This window comes from Stylophora pistillata, chromosome 3 (genome assembly GCF_964205215.1).
Source record: "Stylophora pistillata chromosome 3, jaStyPist1.2, whole genome shotgun sequence".
NCBI lineage: Eukaryota > Metazoa > Cnidaria > Anthozoa > Scleractinia > Pocilloporidae > Stylophora > Stylophora pistillata.
The window spans coordinates 13917908-13942094 of record NC_142521.1 but is presented as its reverse complement, the minus strand read 5'-3'; the positions used below and the strand labels follow the sequence as shown (position 1 = coordinate 13942094).

At 38.1% G+C, this 24187-nt stretch overlaps 3 protein-coding genes across 3 annotated transcripts; 1 reads left to right on the top strand and 2 right to left on the bottom strand.

Moving 5' to 3' along the window:
* Positions 1-318: 318 nt before the first annotated feature.
* LOC111342068 (uncharacterized) lies at positions 319-2263 on the bottom strand. Its single transcript, XM_022949102.2, has one exon. The coding sequence runs from the start codon at positions 2198-2200 to the stop codon at positions 1418-1420; it is 783 nt and encodes a 260-aa protein (XP_022804837.2). The 5' UTR covers positions 2201-2263; the 3' UTR covers positions 319-1417.
* An 80-nt stretch (positions 2264-2343) lies between these two features.
* Positions 2344-14061, top strand: LOC111342064 (protein arginine N-methyltransferase 7). The gene is made up of 19 exons (XM_022949097.2): positions 2344-2545; positions 2651-2687; positions 2849-2998; positions 3077-3185; positions 3578-3690; positions 3898-3993; positions 4437-4573; positions 5580-5826; positions 6384-6444; positions 6975-7044; positions 7993-8116; positions 8926-9012; positions 9147-9194; positions 9750-9839; positions 11033-11183; positions 11719-11804; positions 12400-12584; positions 13141-13222; positions 13644-14061. The coding sequence occupies exons 1-19, from the start codon at positions 2364-2366 to the stop codon at positions 13839-13841; spliced, it is 2253 nt and encodes a 750-aa protein (XP_022804832.2). The 5' UTR covers positions 2344-2363; the 3' UTR covers positions 13842-14061.
* Positions 13235-24140, bottom strand: LOC111342067 (diphosphomevalonate decarboxylase). The gene is made up of 15 exons (XM_022949100.2): positions 23802-24140; positions 23588-23658; positions 22943-23010; positions 21904-21953; positions 21530-21646; positions 20533-20587; positions 20154-20250; positions 19549-19596; positions 18868-18942; positions 18123-18218; positions 17705-17833; positions 15107-15219; positions 14558-14603; positions 14369-14434; positions 13235-14004 (listed from the first exon to the last, which is right to left on the bottom strand). The coding sequence occupies exons 1-15, from the start codon at positions 23896-23898 to the stop codon at positions 13927-13929; spliced, it is 1206 nt and encodes a 401-aa protein (XP_022804835.2). The 5' UTR covers positions 23899-24140; the 3' UTR covers positions 13235-13926.
* Positions 24141-24187: the final 47 nt, after the last annotated feature.

Genomic DNA, 24187 nt, shown 5'->3' with positions numbered 1-24187 from the left:
AAGTCAAAATTTTGGAGAAACCAAGAAGGCAAACACAATGCGCAGTAAATTTTTAAAAATCAGCTTTTCCAAAAAAAAGCTCCAGTGAAAGAGGACTAATTAAAGAACTTATTTCCGGCGAAAAAAGCGATAGGTGCATATTACGTTTGAACTCAAAAATCAAGATGAAAGATAAAAATCGCTAAATATTTTCGCATGTGTGAAAATAGGCATGCGGATCATATTTCAAAAGGGAATATGCAAATTTGTCCGTGAGTGAAGAGATCTCAAGTTTCATGGAATCTATCAATAGGAAGCAAGACTAAAATGGCCAAGAAATATTTCGGGACGTCAGATTTATTCAAAACAGTTTTTGATTTACTGTAATAAGCGAAAAACGTACGAATTTCTTACGTGTAAAAAGCCCACGCGGTAAAATTCATCATGCTTGGATCGTTGTTTACTTGCCTTCGTGGCCAGAAATTGCGCAGCGTTATGGTGAAAATTCTGAAAAAACTTCGATTTGAGGCAAAATCTTCTATTAAACTATACTTTTTGAACACATTGTTACTCAAACATAATATTTACCGGGCCATCGAATCGTCAAATTGTCGCCAGGCCCTGCTTGAAGTCCGAAAGTTCGGTTTTCACTTTACGTCCATAATTCGCATCGCCTTAGAGAATCGTAATGTCGTTGACTTGAGAGCTTATTCTGTCACTTTTAAGACCTGTATATCCATTCTTTTCCAAGTAGAGTATTCTATAGCATTGTTACTTTACATTCTGAATTCCACAAGGTCTAACTCGATCGCAAATGAACGAAAAATCCGACCTGAAAATTTTGAGGGTCGGCCGCGTGGACGCCATATTTTCAAATTTGATCATTTAGTGAAGACGCATAGAGTAATGCCCCTCTAGTACCCCCTAAAGTCGAAAAAATATATGCGCAAACAACGGATTCTGATTGGCTTATTGATCTCCAAACTATAGAGGAAGTTTGGGGACAAAACTCCACTTAGTATGGGAGGTAGGGGGGAAAGCGTTCTCGCGCGAGGCGATCGCGAAGTTCGGGCGGTTACGGGTGGTTCAGGTGTCAATGGGTTAAATATTTTATGATAGGAAAAGTATATAAATTATTTCTTTTTCAATTTAAAAACCAATTCTAAATTGAATTAATCCAATACTAATAGTTCAAAACAAAAACTTTATTACCTGAATCTTGAATGACATGCAATCATATCTGACCACTGACAGCAGATTTAGTTAAACATGCAGCCCCCCACCCCCACTTTAATGAAGTGCCCCCTATCTAATCCTAAATCTGAAGGTATGTCTAAAGCACAGGCTACCATTTCTGTCTGTGGGGTTTCCCCAAAAGGATCACAGGATGGGTAGCAAAATTATCTAACATCAAATTTCAGCAGTGGCCTTAATTTTCTCACATTCTACTTTGTGGTTTTAATTCATCATCATCATCATTTTCATTTGTCTCTGTTATGTACTGCATAAGTTCTTTATAGTGTTCTTCCAGGTCAAACTCAGGTAGTTTGCTCAATGCTACCATAGCCACACATAAGCAAATTGAAGCAGTTAATCCCCAAATATGGAAGGTCGAATTTCTATTTTGGCTGTCGCATTCACATGCACCTGAGTCATACAAGAAGAAATGAACTTCAAATGTCCTTCCTTTGAAATTTATTTCATCACGTTTGTGCGTTTCTTTCAGAAGGAAAAACTCCAAAGGGACCTCAAACGTAGCCTGAACTTCCGAGCTGTTTATTTCTAAGTTAAACTGTGACTTAACTATGCCAATTACTGGATACACGTACATCGGCCTTGCTCTTGCTCGCGATGTCAGTGGACTCAACACTGCAACGACTTGCACAATCTCCGGAGATAAACCAACTTCTTCTTGAGCTTCTCTTAAAGCTGTAGCTACAATGTCTTCATCGACATCTTCCTTTTTTCCTCCGGGAAATGCTACTTCTCCTTTGTGAGTGGGTAAATGTTCAGATCTTAGTGTGAGAAGGGTATAAAGAGATCCCTCTCTGACAAAAATCGGAATAAGAACACCTGCAGTCAAGAAATCCGGATTTGTTTCATTTTTGTGGGCAGTTTTGTGTCTTCTTTCCGCATATCTTTTAACTCTATTGTAGCACAAGTCCAGTAAAAGGGACTGATTCGATGGACTTTTCATTTTGTCATCTAGAGCTTCGTCCATCCTTAAAAAGTCTACTCCATCATAGGATGTCTTGGATGCCACGATAACTGCCGAATAAACCAGGCGCACGTCGCTTCAGCCACATACAACGCGTTATTTCATTGGTCAGGAGAACAGTATCCAATCAAATACTATATTAGAATATCCCCCACATGTTGTTGGGATGTTCTCTTCTAATCATTTGAGAGAGTTGTGTACTTCATATTCCTTAATAGTTAAGAGATTGTACGGCTTCTCTGGTCGCTTGAGGAGCGAAATGTTTCTACAGAGGTTCAGTCCAACGACAGGAAAAATGGAATGGGTGAAAGAGGATAAAGATTACGACATGAGAAATGAAATCGCGAGGTAAAAGGATAAATTACTTTCGATCGTGTTTGCAAATTCACGTGGTAAAATAAAAACTTGAGACAAACTCAGTGAAATGATTCTCTTCCCATTTTTCCTCCACAGATCGTCTTATGCAGACATGCTTCACGACGACGAGAGGGTAGGATTTCATCGAATCCTATAAGTTGTAGAGCAAAGCAGAAACAGTTATGAAGGAGTTTCTCAGAAAATGTCCAGCCAATGAAATCAGTCAGTGATCATCTAGAAAAGAAAAAAGAAGATTCATTATTTCTTTAATTTTTTTGCATGTTTTTCTTGTAGAACAAAATGTACTATCAGGCAACCAAACAAGCTGTCAAAAATCTCAAAGCTGCAGGGAAAAAAATTCACATGTTAGACATTGGAACAGGGACTGGACTTCTGGCCATGATGGCTGTGAGGAGTGGAGCAGATGGGGCAACTGCTTGCGAGGTAACCAATTGATTTTTAGCATGACTCAAACAAAGTGTGTTATTCTGGTTTCTGAAATGCTTGCTTTGCATTCACCAGGCATTTGAACCTATTGCCAAAGTAGCTGGTGAAATAACAAAAAAGAATGGATTTGGTGACAAAATCTCAGTTATTGGGAAACGCTCAACTGAATTATCATTAGAAGAAGGTAACAAAATCATTATCTTGAGAGTTAATTGCAGTTATTTATTGTAGTGGAAAATCATGATAATATGAAAAAATTATAATAATGATTCTAATAAAAATTGATGATCATTTTTAACTTAAAACCATTTAAAAGAATGCGGAGATCTTGTTTGGGTGAGTTATTGGCTATTCTTGGAACTGCCTTAAGTGTTGTGGCAAGTATTAGGATTTGTTGCATAATGTGCATGGAAGCTAATTAATATAATTTTGCATTCTTTGATATACATATTTATTGTTTTCAATAAATATAATAGGTAATTAATTTCACGAGGTAGTGACAGAATGGTGATCTAGACAATGCAATTTGAATTACGTCCCAATTGACAGGAAATTCTTGTTTTATTTTTTTGACAGATGGAAATCTCCAAAGCAGAGCTAATCTACTAGTAACAGAATTGTGGGACACAGAACTTATTGGAGAAGGAGCACTACCAACTTTAAGGGATGCCTGCAGACGTTTACTTGAGGTTTACTTGAGGTTTTAAATTTTTCAATAATCAGTTGAAAACAAAAGAGATGAATTGTGTTTCTGGTAAATATATGCTTGTTAAAAAAAAAACATGACCGTTCAAGGTCTGGAAATTGTCAGAATCAAGTTAATTGCAGGGTTTGCTCTTGTTCAAGGTTCATTAGAAACTTTGATTTAAAACTTATTTGACTTTGTATCTCTATAGCCAGAATTCATTAGTGTCCCAGCTGCAGGCACAATTTATGCTCAAGTCGTAGGAAGTAATGCACTCTGGAGTATGCACCAGCTCAATCCACAGCAGGTAATTAGAATGCCTTGGCAATTTTAAACAAGAGTTTGAAATAGAAGATCACTATCGTGGAGTATCTTTCTATTATGAGTGGGACAAAAGTCAAACCAAGCCAAAAAAGCAAATAAGAATGGTCAAGTTTGTGAAATTTGAATTGTACTTCCTTTCCTCCTTGTTTGGTTCTTAGTTTTATAGTACCTTACTTTGTTACTGGGAGTGAACAGTTTGCTATACATGAGATAAAAAAATAAAAATATATATATTGTATGTCTTGCATATGAAGTGTTTTCAATGTTATGTCTCTCCTTTGATTTGTACTATTGGTTATCTCAAAGCCAACCTTTAGTTAAGTGATGGCACAAGCTAGGGCTTTGCATTTCATCTAAAGACATTTAAACTAAGGTAGCTCTAGAGCTAAATTTGATAAAACTCTGTTGCAATTTCTTTTTGCTCAGATGTTGGACAACCAAGATATTACCTTACCTGTTGATATGGAAGATTGTCGTGGGACTGCAAGTGGTTTTGATCTACATGTTGATGAACTGTCTAATGATGAAATTCATATTTTTACATCACCTGTTCCAGTTGTTAGGTAAAATCTGCATCCAAAATTATCATAATAAATCACTATGTTTATTTTTAGATCTGAAATAATTAAATATCAGGATTTCGACATACATGCGTGAATGGCTAGTGCCGTGCCGTTAAAGCTGTTGCAGAAAAAAAAAGCTGCAATCATTTTTTTTTATTTGTGCTTTAATGGGCTTGAACCAATGCCTCCCAGATGACTGACCTAAGTTGGGTGCTTCTACCAAAATTAATGTTCTCTAGAAGGGAATCTGATCATCTATGGTGATATCTGATAACACATCATATTTTGACTTGTGAATTAAGAGAAAGCAACTGAGGAAAATCAATTTGTCACTTGTTGTCTTTTCCACTTGTCAGTATGACAGTACCTAAATCATGGCTTCTCCTCTAGCTAGTTAATTAAATTTGGGGCAACAAGCTGGTATTGTAAGTGGGATGTCTACCTGAAAGATTAGGTTACCACTGCTGCCACCCTATCTCAGTCTTCTTTGTGTCTGTGATGTGTATAATACTACACCTTCCCTCTCTGGCTGTCACTTACTAGGTTATTGACTGTGAATATATAGGAAGATCATGTATGTGAACTTTGGATTAAAAAAAGAATATGACAACCATCTGTGCAATAGTGAACACTATTTAATAGGTAATAGTACTAGTGAAAATAAGGCCTGAAAAATATTCAGGCCCATAGGGGATTGGAACCCATGACCTCTGCAATACTAATACAGTGCCCCACCAACTGAGACAACAAGCCAACTGGGAGCTGGAATTTTTCCAGGCCTTATTTCCACTACTGCTTACTAGTACTCATTACTGCCAAGATTGCTCCATTTTTATCATTTTTTTTAATGATATTAGCTTTAATTTTAAACTATTTTTTTCTCTCTCAGTTACAGTTTTGTTTGCTTTCTTTTCTGCTTCCTTATTTTCTTTGAAATATAATTATATACTTTGACATTATTTTCATTTACCTCACAGAGTCATTAATGATAACCCTCTCTTCTCAGGTTTGAATTCTGTAGTGGAAGTCAGTCGAAGAATCTCCACTGCACCAACAGAGTGTCAATACCAGAGACCAAAGACAGAGCTGACGATGATAAAACAGTGTCTCATCATTGTGTAGAGACTTCAGTGACCCAGACAGGCCCTGTACATGGAGTGGTTATGTGGTGGTCATTAGATATGGACATGGATGGTAAAATTATCTTGACAACAGCTCCCTGCTGGGTACATCCTGATGGTGACAAAAGACAGGTGTATTTTAAAGTGTTGTTTCCAACACACAGTTTTCACATTTTAAATTAATTCCACGTCTTACTTGGTTGGATGTTCTTGAAAATTTGGTATCCCTGGCAATTTACTACTAAGTAGATATTTAATTCCTGGATTTGTGGAGGTGTGGTGGCTTTGTGGCTAGTGCACTTGACTCCAGATCAAGGGGTCTAGGTTTGAGCCCTGGCTGGGGATGTTCTGTTGTGTTTCTGGGCAAGACACTGTACTCTCACAGTGCCTCTCTTCACCCAGGAGAATTAAATGGGCACCTGCAAATTTATTGCTCAGGGTAACCCCACTAGGGAATAGCATTCTATCCAGGGGGGTGTAGAAATACTCTCGATCGCTTCATGCTAAGGAAACGGGAGTTAAGCCCAGGCATGCACGATGGGCCACTTGGCTCATAAGTAGGCTTTACCTTTTACTTGATTCCTGGATTGGGGGGAAGGGAATGGTTCTTTGACCTATAACATTTGTAACAGTTACTATTTTTTCAAGTGAACTAAATAATGGATTTCATTTCTTGTTTTGTTCAACAGTGGAGAGATCACTGGATGCAAGCAGTCTATTTCTTAAAAACACCACTAGTCATGCAAGAAGGTGCCAGATCCTACATGTAAATTTATTTGAGTTTAGTTGATTGAAGGATAAGACTTCACTTAAAATATTCCTCATTGACAGAAAGCTAAATTAAACTCACTCGTCTGTAGTTAGCAAATCTATCTTCTACATCAAGTGAGGAACTCAGGTTTGATAAGCTTCTAGCTTTTGCTGGAATTCTTCACTACTGCTACTTATAAATGACCCTAATTTATAGTTTTATTTAGTTTTGTATAGATTGTTGCGAAGTGATATTACTATTATAATAGCTATTATTTCCGATTGCTATAAATGACTGTAATTTATTTGTGTGTGTGTGTGTGTGTGTGTTAGTGGCACTGATAAATAAAATAGATCCTAAACTAACAAAAATTAGAAAATCTGACAATTTTTAGCACTTGCATCAACTTCAAGAAGAGTTTATGACATAAATGGCAATAGTCCTCTGTAAAGTAATTGTTGTACTCCAAGTCGATTGAAAAAAATGAAATTTTTTTTTTGATTAACAGAAATTTCTCTCTAACTTACAGGTGACAAAATAAATGTTCACTGTTACCATGATGACTACAGCGTTTGGTTTGATGTCACACCAGTAAAAAGGTATGTTGGCAAGAGACATAGTAGCAGATTTGAATACTTTGAACCTTCTCATGATATAGAGAGCTAAATTTATTTAAGGGTCTATATGTCAGTGTTGACAAATTATATTTAATATGTTCTCTCAAGCCTCTCTTTAATAGACAATTGCTCAAAAGGTTGCAGTTACTGTAACAGTTTTTTTGGTACCATCTGCAAACAGATCAACTCAGTCTGGAACATAAACTTGTTTTATTTGTGTTTCCTAAAGTTGTGCTTTTGAAGACCTTGGTAATAATGGAAACTAGTCATTCACATTTATATTCATTACTGAATTATCAAATTCTGAAAGTATATTAAAAGCCACAGTCACAATCTTTTATTGTCAGTAGAAATAGTTTTTTTCTTTTTTTTTTTTTACATTTACATTTACATGTCACCGCCTCCCGGTTAGCTCAATTGGTTAGAGCGCCGGATTGCGTTGTGCAGGAGGTCGAGGGTTCAAGCCCCGGCCGGACCGATACTCATGGTCTTAAAATAAGTGAGTAGAATTTGCTACCTTTCTATAATCAAGAAATGGATAGATATTCTAGTCTTCTCGGATAAGGACGAATAAACCGTAGGCCCCGTCTCCTGCAGGGTTAGGGGTAGGAGACGTTAATTTCCCACACACGAGAATACTGTGTTGTGGATGTCCTCCCTTGGGTGGGATGGGTGGGAATTGGCCCTGAAAAGCCCTTCATGGGGAGTGGTCAACTAACGTATGTATGTATGTATGTATGTACATTCTTGAAAATAAAATATGAATGCCTGAGGAAATCCTCAAGAAAATTTTAGATGACTGGGTTGGTGGAACTGAAAGCTCTATTGAAGTCCATTCTGTCATTACAACAGCTTTATGAAGCAAACATCAGAGTTTTACTTTGTTTTTACTTTGTTTTTTTTTATTAAATTATAATTTTACCTATTCAGAATTTTAACAACAGTTGATCGTCCACTCTGTACATGTGGAGCCCATGTCACCTGGAGTCGTCACAGATTTGCCATGTTGAATGACAGGCAAAGATCACAAGCTTTTACAAAAGCATTGAAACAGGTAATAAATTAAGATTTCCTCTTAGCAAGGCTGTGCTCTAAGAAAAACTGTAGGGAGCCCCGTGCTCTGAAACTGTGAAATCCAGGGTGCTCAGCATATGCTTCTTATGATAAAACTAAAATTTCTGAGTTTCCCAAGAGTAAAAGTAAGGTGCCAGGGGCTACCAGGTGTTGCTTGACCATAGCCTTGTTTAGACAAGTAGCGGGGCTGAAGTAGTCTTGAGCCACAACCACCACCTCCACCCCTCCCTCTCCCTGAGAGATTAGATTTTGTACCTTTTACTTGTGCTGGTCTCTTAGTCCAGCTCCACTGAATGATATACTTTGTGTGTGGAAAAATTAAAGACAAGTGCTTGGTGTGGTAAACTCTCATTCTAAAGGTCTAACTTTCTAATCCTGCTCTGGTATTAAGTTGGATTTGTTTGTTAGCATTCACAAGTTCAACTGCTCCACTTCACTTGTAAATTAATCCAAATGGTTTGCCTCTTGCCAGTTCAAATTTTGGATTATGCCATTTTTTGTAGTTATTTAAGAGGAGTTCCTGTAAACCAACTGAATTTCCCCTGTCATTGATAAAAGAGAAGAACAATACCTTAAAGGACCCTCCTCTAGAGGATGACTTCAAGATGTCTGTTGATCGGATGACCTGATGGCTGTTTCTTTTTTGATTAAACTAACCATTGTTGGTTGCTGTTCTTCACTTTTTCCCCTTCCATAAATATATTGCAGATTGAAGATTTAAGTAAATAGAAATTGGAGGAGAAATCTGATAAAGTCAGTTACCAACAAGGTCTTCAATTTTTTTGCTAGTTGGTTGCTGAGGGTTTTTCTAGATGTCTGTGCATCAGTGATGGGTCCTTGCTTCCTATCATGGCAGCCAAGCTTGGTTTTGAGAAGGTAATTAAAAGCAATTATACAGTAAACTGATGAAATGTAGCCGTGAACAGAAATATGGATATACATCAAATAAGCACTGGTCATGAAGTAATACTAGACATGTCTGTTATCTTATATTATTCTATGCCTTGCAGGTCATCACAGTAGAGTCGTCCGTTTTATTTCAAAAGTTTTTTAGGAAGGTGAGTTGGAACTGCTTTTAGCTTTAAGGTGGTCTCAAACTCTCAGGGATGGTTGATAGATATATTCTGTTCTAGCGTGTTTTGAAAACGCAAAGCTGGGTGGCACAAGTTAGTGGCTGCAATACCTTTAGCTTTTCGTTGTGTTGCAACTTTGATTTATTCAAACTTAGTCGTTTAGGTCCCTATACTTGCTGTTGTGTTTCACATATCTATGTTAACATTTGTGCTGCAACTTTGATTTTATTTGAACTTAGTCGTTCAGGTCCCTGTACTTGCTGTTGTGTTTCACATATCTATGTTAGCATTTGAGCTGCAACTTTCATTTTATTCGAACTTAGTCGTTCATGTCCCTATACTTGCTGTTGTGTTTCACATATCTATGTAATATTTGATTTTTATCGACGAGTGTACTAAAATTTATTGCACTCCTCGATACTGCTGCCCGTACTTTGTTAAGTTGCCGACAAGGAGAAGTTGTTTTTAAAATCAAATCTCTTTATGACATCTCTCAGAATCGTTGCACTCTCTCACCATCTTGTTCTCTTTCGTTTTCAGATAATGGATTTAAATGGAGTAGCTGATAAAATAGAGATTCTTAGTCAAGAAGAATCGGACCTACAGGTTAAGGACTTATCGACTGTCCAGGTAAACTTAAAATAACTATGATCATGTATTCCACGAACAAGCAAAAAATAATTATATAGATGATAATTATTTTCCTTGTCGTGATCCTGTGTGTATTTGTATTATAGTCGTTTGAGTTTTTCAGCTTTTTATCCAGGTAGCAACAGTTATGTAGCCCGTGCTGTTTACCAGGCATGCGTAGTAATACAGACCCGCACTCACGAGTAGCCGGCAAAAACTAGTGAGAAAAACCGCGGAGTTTGTTAAAGAAACGAAAACCGAAAAAAGACGGCGAATTGTCGAGGCTTATGGTTGCACGTGTAAATCAGAGTTTCTCTCATGTAGGCTTCAAGAACTAGTTGAAAAGCACGTGATGAACACTCTTTGCAAGGGGTGACATTTTCCGGTTCTGTCTTCGTGTACCGGTTCACAAGAGCCAATACAAAAGACCAAACAATACACAATAGCTAACCGATAACTCCTAAACAAAGAAAGAACAATAGTAATTCCCTTGTGAACCGGTACACCAGGACAGAACCCATTTTCGACATGATCTTCAAAGGCTTTCCACATGTCTTTCACAAAGCAAATTTCACGTGAAAAAAGTGTGAACACTGCATGAAGGCTGCATTTGGATTTTTACCGTCACGAGTGCACGAGTGCACATTTATATCCGTCAAATTCTATCAAGGTGACTGGATGTTGGAAAATAAATTAATTTTTTAATTTTTTTTTTTTGCTTGAGCAAAAGAAAAAATGAAGAAATGGCAAAAAGTTGACCAACACCCTGCCAATTTGAGCGAGGGAACTTAGTCGAAAAAGGCTTTATTATTTGGCCAACAAAAAAAAGTACTGAAGAATTACAAATAAACTCGCAAAACTCTCTGCGGTTATCAACATTTTACCGTCCTCTAAACGTTTTTTGTGAACCCATCACTGTGAAAACTAATAGTTAACACTTTTCGTGCCACAGGAAATTATGGAACATATAAACTGGTCACAATTTTTTATATTTTTTCCTGCGGAATCCCCAAGCCGCCGGCGAGTGTTCCGAGCGAGCACGGGTAGACGGAGAAAGCCACATCTGAAATCATTTTTAAAGCCTGTGGCAAGATAGTAATGATTTATTATAGATGTCTGCAATATTATAGATATTTCGTGCTGCTGTAGCGGTCAACAAAAGTTATTTTGATGTGTGTGTATACTCTTTTCAGGTTGATGTCATTTGCGGTGAACCGTTTTTCACGAGTGGCCTGTTCCCGTGGCACAACTTGTACTTCTGGTACGCTGCAGCCAGCGCTGCTAGAATGAGCAAACCAACAGTCAAGATATTACCCAAGGGTGCAACCTTGAAAGCAATAGTAGGTGGGTGAATTTGAAATTACGAAACAGAAAAATAAAGAAAGGCTCGGAAGGTTCGTTAGGCTCATACAATAACTTTAAAATATTTTTAGTGAGAGGGGAGGAATCCAAGAGGGTCGGGTGGCTGCGTCAAGTATTTGTAAACGTATATTGCATTTCTTACAAGATTCCGTTTGCATTTTTTCTCAGTTTGCGCCTTTCGCGTCGTAAAACTAGACACTCAGCAAAGTGAATAAAGGGGGTAGGTTTCTAAAGAAACTGTGGTGCTGCGTTGGTGGGGGTAACAAGGTAATTTGGTAATATCAACTAAGTTGAAATTGTAAATTGGCCACCGTAAAGAGTTAAAATGCTGACGTTTCGAACGTTTACGGTGGCCAATTTACAATTTCAACTTAGTTGATATTACCAAATTACTCAGCAAAGTGCTTTGTTTTTTTTTTCGGTGGAGAAGATTACTCATATTTTATTATTAGTTAGCTGAGTATTTTTTCTCAAACAGAACAAAAGATATTCAGGAATTTTCCCTTTAACTTTTCAGTGGAGTTTGACGACCTATGGAAATTCCATGCCCCTGTGAATATCGTTGAAGGATTTGATATCTCACTGTTTGACAAACTAATAGAGGTAAAATAACTTCATAAACTTTGTCATTTGCACTATATTATAAGTTAGATTGCTATTTGAAATTTGCAGTGCTTTAAAAGGAGAACTTGACTAATCGCACCCTGAGCGATGAGAAAAAGAACTGATAGTTTTTCCATCGAAATAAGCCATTTCAGAAACACAGACATTCAAGTCTTGCGGTTAACGGAAAAGTGGATTTCATTTCACCTCATTTCTTGAGTTCCAAGAAGTCACATCTTTGGCATCAAAGCACACTACCTCCACTTGCTCTGTCTTAATGGCGTGTCGTCCAGGATGTCGCGCAAAAAACACCTGCGTGTCACAAACCTTCTTCAGTGTCGTGCGCGCGTGAAGTCTCCCTTCACTTTTCTAAATCGCTCGCACTCAGTTAAATTAAGTGCTAGTTGGGCAGGCGAAGGGCTTACGCTCGAAACCTCAGCTTTGAAACTCTTCCCGAAGGCCAATTTACATTATCAACTCAGTTGATAAAACCAAAATCACCCTGTACACTTCCCCACCGACACAGCCGCACAGTTTCTTTAGAGACTTTCCCCTTTAACCAGAGCCAGGTCGAGTATCGTTTGTTGTCCTTCAGGGATCAAAGATTACAAATGAAGAAATTAACAGCGAAAGTAGTGATGGGATAGCACTGGAGCCGCATCACCTGTGGGAGTATCCCAGCCATGCTCTTACTAAGGAGTTCACGCTCATGGAATTTGACTTCACGTCAAATATACCAAGCCAGAAAATGGCAAGCGAGGGAGAAGCGAAACTCACAAGGTTATTAATTTGCTACAGTGATTTACTAGCTTGAAATTTTGGGAACTCTCTCCACACTGTTTTCTATGCATGTTCTAAGGTGCTGACCAAGAGAATTTGTCGAATAATCAAGAGCTTCTTTAGTTGGTGATCATTTCCTGAAATCTTGTGACCTCAATATTTGATTCACGGGAGATAATGTGAGGAGAAATCGGATGCTAATCACTTTTAGGGTACAAAGGGGTAGTCCTATGTGGAGCAAATTGAGTTTGACGCCTCCTTCAGTATGGCTGACATTTATGTGTAGTCCACGGTGGGTTAAAATCAGCGCGCTCTTTGGTTTTTACCATTTTGATGAAAAAAAAAAAAAAACAACCCCCCCCCCCCAAAAAAAAAAAAAAATGAAAACGTCGTCGTACTTAGGTAGGTATAAAGAGGGAAAATTTCGCGATGCGGAGACCGAGAACTGAGTTTATGAAGGATGACATTCTTTTGGTCAGTAAAATGGTGATATCCTCTCGGAACATCGGATATTCCTCAGTTGTAAATTTTATTCAGAGTATGTGTCTTTTATTAGGCCTGGTACTTTTCATGGTGTAGCAATATGGATGGACTTCCACCTCACTGATAAATTAACCGTTACCACAGGATTACAACCGGTGAGACATGAATAAATCATTAGTTTCTTTATTTTTTAAGAACATTAATATGTCATTTGTTTGAATTAAAAGCGTTTGATTGAGTGTGTCATATAGCGAAAACCCTATGAAATCGTATTGGTCGACTGGGACGGAGGGTAACATTAAAAAAAAAAAAAAAAAAAATGAAAAGGTACTCAAAGATGAAACATCTTACTAACCACGGTCTCGACTGGCGAAGTCGTGAGTAGCTCTAGTTTTGCACCTGATTGGTTGAAAAAGTGGCGCGAGTCTTATAAACCAATCAGAGAGCGTTGTAAAGCAAAAGTTAAAACAATATCAGATTTCTTTAGACACTCGCTTGAACGTTTCTCTGTTTGATAAAATTGGTTGTATTTGTTCAAATATATGATTGATCCACTGAATTTTTCTTTGCTTGCAGAACCAAGATGGAGCGTTAGAGGTCTCGAAATTAAACTGGGTTCGCCACACAAAGCAAGGGGTATACTTTGTGAAGTCGCCAACTAAGATTCAAGACTCAACTCTTGCAAATGAAAATGCTTCATGTATTAGCTATGATGTTAGTTTTGAACCATGCACGGGAGAAATAGATTTTAACTTTCAGTTGAAGATAAGCTGACGCAGGGCTTGATACTAGAAAGTCTTTCAAAAGCGTCTATCTTGTTGGAGTTCTTAAAATTGAGAGAGGCCGTCAGTGGACAGTATTACCAGTAGGATTTGGGCAGCCCATTTTCATCGAGAAGGCTAAATTCTTGGCCAAGTTCACTTGGGCCACTGCCAACCTAGGAGAGAAAAATAAATAAATAATAATAATAATCAATAAACGTACTTTCAATGAATCATCGAGCTTACAATCTCAAAACATGGGATAGTTCATATGCTTGTGCACTAAGAATGCACCCTTTGCATTCGCTTGTGTTCAGACCTTTCACTAAATTTGAAAAGTTTATCAGCAAGCATTGCTCAGCTGATCTGTAACAAGATAATGTTTTCAATGAAAAAAAAGATGGAGGAGTAATCATCTCCTTTACGTGGAGAGAAGGGAGAAAGCAACAGGCAAACTTTGGCCACGGAGTAGTGTGCTGCGCCGTGTTTTCGGAATGGTTCTGTTTGTCAAAGATGAAGAGCAGAGGCTTGCATACTCACCTTTGTTGAAATCACGTACTTTACAGCTCCTGGAGATGGTTCAATAGTAATCGACTTCAGAAGATTCTGCAAACCAAAAAAATTTTGTGAGCTTAACATTGGATTGGAACTCGAGGTTTGTTTACCTGGAGTGGGAGTTTGTGTTAACACGAGCATGTAATCACGCTTCGCACGACGAATACATCATACCTTGTTTAATTCAGTTTGAGATTTTATTTCCAGTCCTTGAATAAATCTGTTGGTGGGACATTATATGTTAGAAAACGCTCGCAAAGGTTGAAAACCAAACGCCGTGAAAACAAGGCGACCAAACTGCAACTAGACATCAACTTAAAATCATCAGTGACCTCAGCGGTGTGCGGTGGAGTAAGTAGTGCCTACTTGGAAGACATTTGGTCAAATTTGGGAAAATACCCCCCCCCCCCCCGGGAAACCTGACACAAATGCCCACAATGATGGACAAGCAACTCGTCAGCCTTGTCCCTGCGGCTCCCTCGGTCAGTTTTCAAGATAAAACTAAACCTGTCAACCTTGAAAATCAGGCGCCATCTTGTAAAAATCTGACCGCGAAACCCCTCGGGTTAAGGTTGTCATTTCGATTGAAGAGAGAATGCGAACAGAAAACTCACTTCTTGTACTCCCAAGCTTCTCTTTGCGAAGGAAGACGTAACGGGCACTCGACTGATATTACATTTGGCTAATTTATCGTATTCTCCGTCTCTAATCTGGTTAACTTACCCTCTGTCAGTTTCTGGAGGAAAGAAGTGCCTAATAAGCGACAGAATTTCTGCAATATCTTTTTCCATCAAAAACAAGAACGCATTAGGTCCGGCATCAAATGTGTAGGCAACCTAACGACGGAGAGAATACAACAGAGTTTGTCAACAGTAATTCGTGAGGTTTGATCTGTAAATAGTCTATTTATGAGCCAAGTGGCCCATCAGACCGGCGCTTAACTCCGATCTCCGTCACATAAGGCGACTAGGACTATTTTTGCTCCCCCCTTGGATGGGATGCAAGTCCATCGCACGGTTAACCCCAGCATTAAATTCGCCGGTGCCCATTTAAACACCTAGGTGAAGAGAGGCACTGTGAGAGTAAAGTGTCTTGCCCAAAAACACAACTCAATGCCTCGGCTAGGGCTCGAACACGGACTACTCGATACGGAGTCGAACGCACTAACCATGAGGCTGCGTCACTTAAAGCTTGTTTCTGCTTCAGTCCAGAGATGCACTCTGAAGTTTTCTAGTTAAACAGCTCAGTTATTGAATTTCAAACCGTACCACATTTGAGGATGTGGTGCAAGGAAATTGGGGATGAATTTATAGCCACGCCCATCGTAAACACGATTGACCAATGCCACCTTTGATTTTTAGAAACTTCACTGTAGAGCAGCAAAAATTGTTTACAACTTATCCAAAGATACGTAACCTAATGTAGCTCTCAACGTTTCAGGATGGGATACGATCAATTAAGAATACAAATTTCAAGTAGTTAATCTTTTTTATAGAGCAAGTAAAGTCTCACTACCTCAGTCTCTAATTAATAGCATATTCATAAGGCGGGAATGTAGCTATTGACTAAGAGACCAAGAAGCAATAACCATACCTAGATTCAACACTGGATTGTTAAAGGACTCTTTAGCATATAGAGGTTCGGTGCTATGGAACTATGTTAACAATCATGTCAAAAATGTAGGTAGTTTCGCCCTTAAGAATCTTAGGAGGCTACTCAGGAGAAATAATCACTTCACAAGCTTTACTTTTACTAGTTTATCAGGTTCGACGGCTACGAATAGATCAACTGATTACAAGTATTTTTAAATTGAGAGGAAAATTGAATGCTTTACTGTATTATAGTTTCTTATTTAGTTTGAAATGTGTCTTAGTATTATCATTAGTTGGCTAGATATTACTTTAAACAACAACAAACATATGAAACATATGTGTGAACTGCGGTTATGAGACGTATATGAGAACGATCCTTCGCAGTAAAGCACTATTTGAGCAATAGTGAAAATCAGACCTGAAAAAAAAATTTTTTTCAGGCCTGTACGGGATTCGAACCACTGACCTCTGCGATACTAGTGCAGCGCTCTACCAATTGAGCTAACAAGCCAACTGGGAGCAGGCCATCAAATTAATTCGATATAAACCCGTAGATGATAAATCAAACAACAACAAACATATGGAACATGTGTGAACTGCGGTTATGAGACGTATATGAGAACGATCCTTCGCAGTAAAGCACTATTTGAGCAATAGTGAAAATCAGACCTGAAAAAAATTTCAGGCCTGTACGGGATTCGAACCACTGACCTCTGCGATACTAGTGCAGCGCTCTACCAATTGAGCTAACAAGCCAACTGGGAGCAGGCCATCAAATTAATTCGATATAAACCCGTAGATGATAAATCAAACAACAACAAACATATGAAACATATGCTTTACTGCGAAGGATCGTTCTCATATACGTCTCATAACCGCAGTTCACACATATGTTTCATATGTTTGTTGTTGTTTGATTTATCATCTACGGGTTTATATCGAATTAATTTGATGGCCTGCTCCCAGTTGGCTTGTTAGCTCAATTGGTAGAGCGCTGCACTAGTATCGCAGAGGTCAGTGGTTCGAATCCCGTACAGGCCTGAAATTTTTTTCAGGTCTGATTTTCACTATTGCTCAAATAGTGCTTTACTGCGAAGGATCGTTCTCATATACGTCTCATAACCGCAGTTCACACATATGTTTCATATGTTTGTTGTTGTTTGATTTATCATCTACGGGTTTATATCGAATTAATTTGATGGCCTGCTCCCAGTTGGCTTGTTAGCTCAATTGGTAGAGCGCTGCACTAGTATCGCAGAGGTCAGTGGTTCGAATCCCGTACAGGCCTGAAATTTTTTTCAGGTCTGATTTTCACTATTGCTCAAATAGTGCTTTACTGCGAAGGATCGTTCTCATATAAGATATTACTTTGTTAAGTGCACGACCCCACAAGCTTTTCAGCTTTAATTCTTATTGTGTATAAATAAAGATTCTCTTCTATTCTATTCTATTCCATTTCCTTTCCTTCTATTTGCTAAGCAGATTAAAGGGGAAAAAGAGCAAAAATTGCGTGCACAGTAGAAGGCAAACCACGAGAGTTCGATTACTGTTGACGCAAAAGGAGTTCTAGGGCAATTCTAATAATTTCTGATTAGCAGTTAAGTTTTCTACGCAATAAGACTCAAAGAGACCTAAATAGTTGTAAGTACACGTAAATTACACGTAAGTAGCAAAACTTGTAGAGCGCTAAAATGGCCCATTGAACACACGCTAACTAAACGTTTATTACCTTAATTTGACCATAGAAGTTGTTGCACAGGGTAACCAGCTGCACTACACCGTGTGAGGTCTGATTCATGTATGGTGGTGTTATGGGAGGGTAGGTGTCCTGGCACACTGCGTGCAGCTGATTGCTTTCCTACACAAGAAAAACCTTATTACTTAAAAAAAAAAATTCCCGTAGACTAAATGCAGCTTACAATTCCATTAAACACATAGGAAGTGGATATAAGCATTTATGAGCACTTAGTAACCAACTATGTTCAAACGTTCACAGTCAACGCAGAATTCCGTGGGATTTTCTCGCTTAATTAATGAAAAAGTACTGCAAAGGTACGGTAGTAGAGAAAGCTCTTTTTTCAACGCGTGACATGGCACAGGATAACCAAAAATGAAATAAAACAACAAAGAAAAAAAAAATCTATTACCTTCATTGTAGTTTTTGCAAATGTCTCAAAATCTCTTTCCAAGATTGCTTTCTTCATTACCTTCAATCTCTCAGGAACACAAAACTCAGATCTAAACTGGTAGAGAACCCAAAATGTGTAAACGTGTTGGTATAAGATGAAAGGTTGCAAAACTGACTGCTATCGGCGATACTACGGTCGGCTTTCGCGAGGCTACAGCAACATAAACAACCCGGAACTTAAGATCTCCATTTATTTGGGACCTTTCTCGGATCCTGATGAAATGATATAAGTGAAGACATAAAGCTTCTTCGTCTGAAACGTTTTAAGAAAAACCTTAAGCTAATTCTGTTTGATAAATATTAATAATTTTTCTGGCCTTCCGTTTGTTTTTTACTCTGATATTCCTTGCTTCCTTGACGTTGTTTTGTATGAATGAGTGTGTGTGTGCCCGTGTGTGTGTGTGCGTGTGTGTGTGTTGTGTGTTATATCTGACCCAAATAATTACATTACATAAATCACCTAAGTATAGCTGCCCTTTTCTTCTAGCCACTATGGTTATTTGAGGCAGCTAGTACTCCTCTATATTCTTGTCAATTTATCATCATTTTATATCAGTATTTTTTATGTTGGATACAAATAAAGTTGTTGTTGTTGTTGTTGTTGTTTCTGTACTAAGCGCTGTACATCCTTAATAGGAGAAGGACATGTTGCATCAAATGTTCACTCAATCCCAACTGAGGCGTGAAAAGTTGTCATTTCATACCTTAAGTAAATCACTGGTTTCTACACTTCTCTTCATTCCATCAGTACTACTTGTGCCTTTTTTGAGTTCATTGACCTATAATTCAGGTGTGAAATAGAGTCAAATATCAATTACACAAAAAAAGGTGCTTTGCATGTTTTTAAACTGAGAACATTTTGGGCTCCATGAATATCACAGCTAAGTGCCAAACTGAAATTGACATTTTGGGTAAAAAACTTAAGCGTAAATTTGAACGGTACAACGTAAAAACAGAAGGACGCCTGCTCCTGTTCGTAGGTTCAGCTAAGCCCGTTTATGGCCATTGGCTCCCGTAATAGCCGCTAACTACGGCTATAAATGCAGGCGTTTAGTGTTACTTGTAAAACTCCCTGAAGAAATCTACGACCTCAGAGAATAAAAACGTTTTTCAACTACGGTTCACAGATTGCTGCTCACTACTTAAGTTTAAAACAATAATTGCTTAAGGATCCAAAATGCCTGTGAAGGCACAATTAGGCAGTGTGTATGAAACATGTAAAGCCAAAGCACAAAATTATTGGATCCGTTTTATTTTGCTCTGAAAGCTGATGACAGACCTCCATTGTGGCTAAGCACGTGTTATTATACTTAGTAATCAACATGCCTTGGTTCATTTTAAATAACACCTGTAAATATCGTGAAATTTTTTCTCAGTGGTCTTACCACCAGAATGAGTACCCTTAATTCTGGCCAGTGATCTTTGGCAGCAATCTGAGAAACAAAAACACAGTCAAATATTTTCCATATATTCCAAGAAACTAAAATAACAAAGTTCTTCCTTGATCTTGAACATTTTACTGCACCATCATGAAAATGTGTTTGCTTAGCCTTTTGTTTAGCCTTTTGTTTATTTTGTGATATCTGCAATGTGTGGAGAAAGAGTCGTGAGAACACCATTTTATTAACAAACCTCAAATAAACCATCATCTGTGACTTAAATTGAGAAGTACGCTGACCACAACCATATAAATTAAGCTGCACCTTTTTCTTAAAATTTTTTTGTAACAAATCAGAGGTGCAGCTCATCTGCAAGAACATCGTGAGAAGGCTTGCAATCAAAAGCACATATGGCATTAAGGGCAAGTTTTTCCTTAACTGGATTACCCTTCTGTCAGATAATTTTCCAATTTCTCTCAAAGTATTGGATGGACGTTTTTTTTTTTTCAATCCATTAATTGCCTTGCTGTCAAGTAAATATCTAATGAAAATTCCTTTGCCACTTTTTAAGCTTGGTCCAGGTAGTTTGAGGCAAACAATGATATGATCACCTGCTTAGCAATGCTGTCTGATCCATCCTCTTTTTCACCTTTTTCCCACTCAACAAACCCTCCATACACACTGCGGCAAGCACTTCCTGACCCTTGCCTATAACACCATGATTAAAATAAAAAAGGGAAATAAACAAATCCAAAATACGAGCACTCAGAATTTTTCGCACTCTTCAGTCTTGCAACCTTAAAACTTTTTGATAATTTACAAGTCATCAAGGGAACATCTTGATATAAGCATTAGTGTTTCTTGAGGTCTCAACAAAACCATTTCTCTTTAAAGTTTATGATGTCAAGATAACTTCTATTTATAAAAGTACATATCATTATTTAGTGGTTGTTTCGTTAGTTGGTGGAAGAGGTACAGTCAATATCTCACCTTGCTATTCTTGACAAATCACCTTTAACTTGAAGTAATCTTGACAGAGCAAAAACTGCATAGACAAATTAATGTCACTATGATGAGATTGTAAAATATACATATTGACATTCCAAACAACACAACTTAATGTAAAAATTGGGAAGTCTGAATATGTGTGCACATGTGTGTGTGTGTGTGTGTGTGTGTGTATGTGTGTGTGTGTCTGTGCGTGTTAAAGAGTACATTATCTTCATTATTCTACTAAAGAATACCTGGAGGCTAATTATTAAATATTAAGCATAATTCTCAGGCATTGGCTCAACCCTTTTGACCTCTAAGAGTGACTTGCATCTAGTTTCTCCATAAACATCATCCCTGAATCACACATTAAGGTCACAAGAATAAAAAGAAATGATCACAAACTGACAAAGATCTTGATTGTTAAACAAATTTTCCTTGTCAGTACCTTAGGAAATGTAGAGGGAACCGTATGAGAATATACATACTGGTGTTAGCATGTAGAGGATTAATGGTTTTAACCCTTAAGTCAACATCAAGAGGTGAAGTTTTGAGCCCCTAGAGGATCATTAAGGAGGCAGCGTGGCTGAGTGGTTAGGGTGCTGGACTTGAAATCCAGTGGCCTGGGTTCAAGTCCTCCACCCTGCCACTCACTGGATTTGTTCTCGGTTGCCCTCAGTTCAACTCTCTGGCTGTGCTCTGTAAATAGCCCACTGGTCGCCTCCTGCCAGTGGGGATTTTTAAGCAATTAGTTAAAACCTTCTTCTTAGTACAGACAACAATGTAAACTAGTGGGTTACCAGTAATTGTGTTAGCTATTAATAAAAGTTTATTTTTTTTTTTATTTATTTATTTTTTTCATTGTGTATGACTTTTTCATCTCAGTATGCCTTCCTTAACTCAAGAGTATACATGAGTACAAAGAATAAGCCATCTGTCTCTAAAGATTAAACCTTTGTGTGCGTAAAATTCAATGGTAGGATTCCTCTTTCTTTACCGAGGCAGGAATATCCAGCAGCTGATGAAGCCAGGCCTGCAGCAGTAGGGAAGTTGTTCTGTGAGCAAATATGAATACAACACTCCCTAAGAGACTCATTATGTGACAGCTTCCTCACTGAAAAAAAGAATATTGATATGTTTTTTAAAACAAAGTGTTCATTGTGACTGTTTGGGGCTGCATCGGTGGGAGTAACGAAATAATTTGGATATATCAACAAAGTTGAAATGGTAAATTGGCCACCGTAACGATTACAAAAGCTGACGTTTCGAGCGTTAGCCCTTCATCGGAGCGAATGTATCTAACAAGATATATTAATTTTATTCAATTATACATAAACAATCCATCAGTAACTCAATCAAACCAGAACTTACTTGCTGCTAAACACTTTTGAATGCGTGGCATTTCAGCGATGTTATGCTTCCTGAACAAAAGGAAAAAACCAAGTTACATGCACATGCCATGAAAATTATATAATTAATCCAGATCTCCTTTTTACTTCAAATCCTGTGTTTACATAAGACATCAGTCCTCTGTAGTAATTAAATACCATACTTAGGGTACATTTTTGGAACATGGCGTTAAGTTTCAAAACGGCTGTATAAAAATTATGTTTCAAAAAATTTCATTTAAAAGGTAAACGTTGAAGATAGGGGCATCAATCCAGTGATGGAAAGATCCGTGGAACTAAAGACTGAATAACTCACAGGTTCTTCAAGGCTCAGATTTATTGAATAAACTATTCCAGTGATCCTGTGTAGTAAGATGTTTAGGTGAATGCTTTGGGTTGGTTCTGAGGATTAAAGCAATATCTGATGGTTCCTGTCAAATTCCTGTGAGCCTTCAGGGGGTTTCACACTGCATGACTGTGATATCCAACCTAAGGTAACTGGGGAAAGCTATTGTGATGGAAATGCAGTTCTAAAAAAAGAAAAGATCTAAAATTTGCAAAATGAGAAACAAGGCACACTTGTGCATTATTACACGACTTGGTCAGTCAGAGGGCCAAAAACTAAAATCAAGCAATCAAAATGCTCTATTGGCGGTCAACATTCTCTCAGTATTGGACCGGGCACTGTCCCGAATGGTCCCGAATGATACCGCACTTGTGTCCCTTTGAACTTCAGTCGTATAATAAATCTCTTGTTAACCAAGCTTGCTTGGGACCATGCTGGAAGAATATCAGTCCTCGGTCTTTTTTGTACGGACCTCGCTGGGCTTGGTCCGTACTGTCAAGACCTCAGGCTGATATTCTCCCAGTATAGCCCTTGTGCTTGGTTAATAAGATATATTTATTGGTCTGAGATTCCTTGTGTGAGGAGAATTGAGAGTCTAACTGCTTAAAAGATGTTCATAAATTCCTAGCCAACACGTCTTAAAACAAGACTAAACTGGTGTAATATGCAACCAAACCTTCCATTGAGCCAAAGACAATCTTCAGGAAAATCCCCACTAACAGCAACAGTTGTAGAAGAATGTAGCTAAAGTACAATCAAACCATAGATTACAATTCCTAATAATTCATCTTGATCTTTAGTCATTTACGTGTTGTTATAAAATTTTTTATCTACTTTTATTCTTAGTGTAGCTGCTAGCTATGCATTAAGCGTTGGTTATGCCAAATATCTTTGGTATGGGTTTCCAAATGCTGCAATGTACTAGTTTTGAGTCCCTTGTCATTTTGATTGATGCAGAGCTTATTTACCACCAGTTTATTTATCACATTAACTCCTTGATATTGATCAACATTTTTCAAGTCTTTGCCAACACAGCACACATGTGTTTCCAAAGAAACTATCTAATTTGTTTGAGTAGATTTTTCTCTGACCATACTATATTATGGCAGGGAACAAGCCATGATATTATACTGTTTTTGACAGTTATGTGACCAGTGGCAGATCTAGGGGAGGGGCCCTCAGACCCCCTTTTCTTGGGTAAAAATGAGCTGAAGCGGGAGGAAAAGCCCGTGGGTGTACACACCCCCCCCCCCCCCCTTAGCTCAAGCTGGGGGTCTGGATCGGCACTGCACACAACAAAAATAATCGAAATTTACGTTACCTCTTTCTTATCAAGAGTTACACTGAGTGAAGAATTTAAAGGTAGAATAAGCTGTTCGTTTCTTTTTCCCCCTGCAACATGAACAGTGTTAACTTCTATTACATTTCAGTCCTCATCCTATATATATTTCTTTATCATTTTTGTTTTATAGAAATACGTACTGAATTTTTTCAGCACCTGAAGGCTATCTTTCAATTGATTACATCTCACTTACAGTATTTTATGATGGCAATATTGACTGGGGCTTGACAAGTCACCATTTTAACACCATCAGACCTCTTGAACCGTTTTGAGCAACTTTCATCCGCCATCTTAGATTAGTCCCGTTTGGTACTGGCACTAGCCTTCACCAACTCATGTAAGAGTTTGTCCAAGCTCCATCTTTAAGTCATAGTTTAAGGAGGCTTACTTTTGTTTCCAGTGTAAATAATCTTTCTTGACTGAAGATTTTGATAGAAAAGACAAAAATACTGTCAAATATTGAGAGGAAAACTTTCGGCATTAACTTACGAGGGTTACGAGGGTGCTGTCGATTTGGGCGGGAAAGGGGCGCGGGATTGAGGTTACCGAAATTCCCAAGGTCACGTCACGAGATCCAGC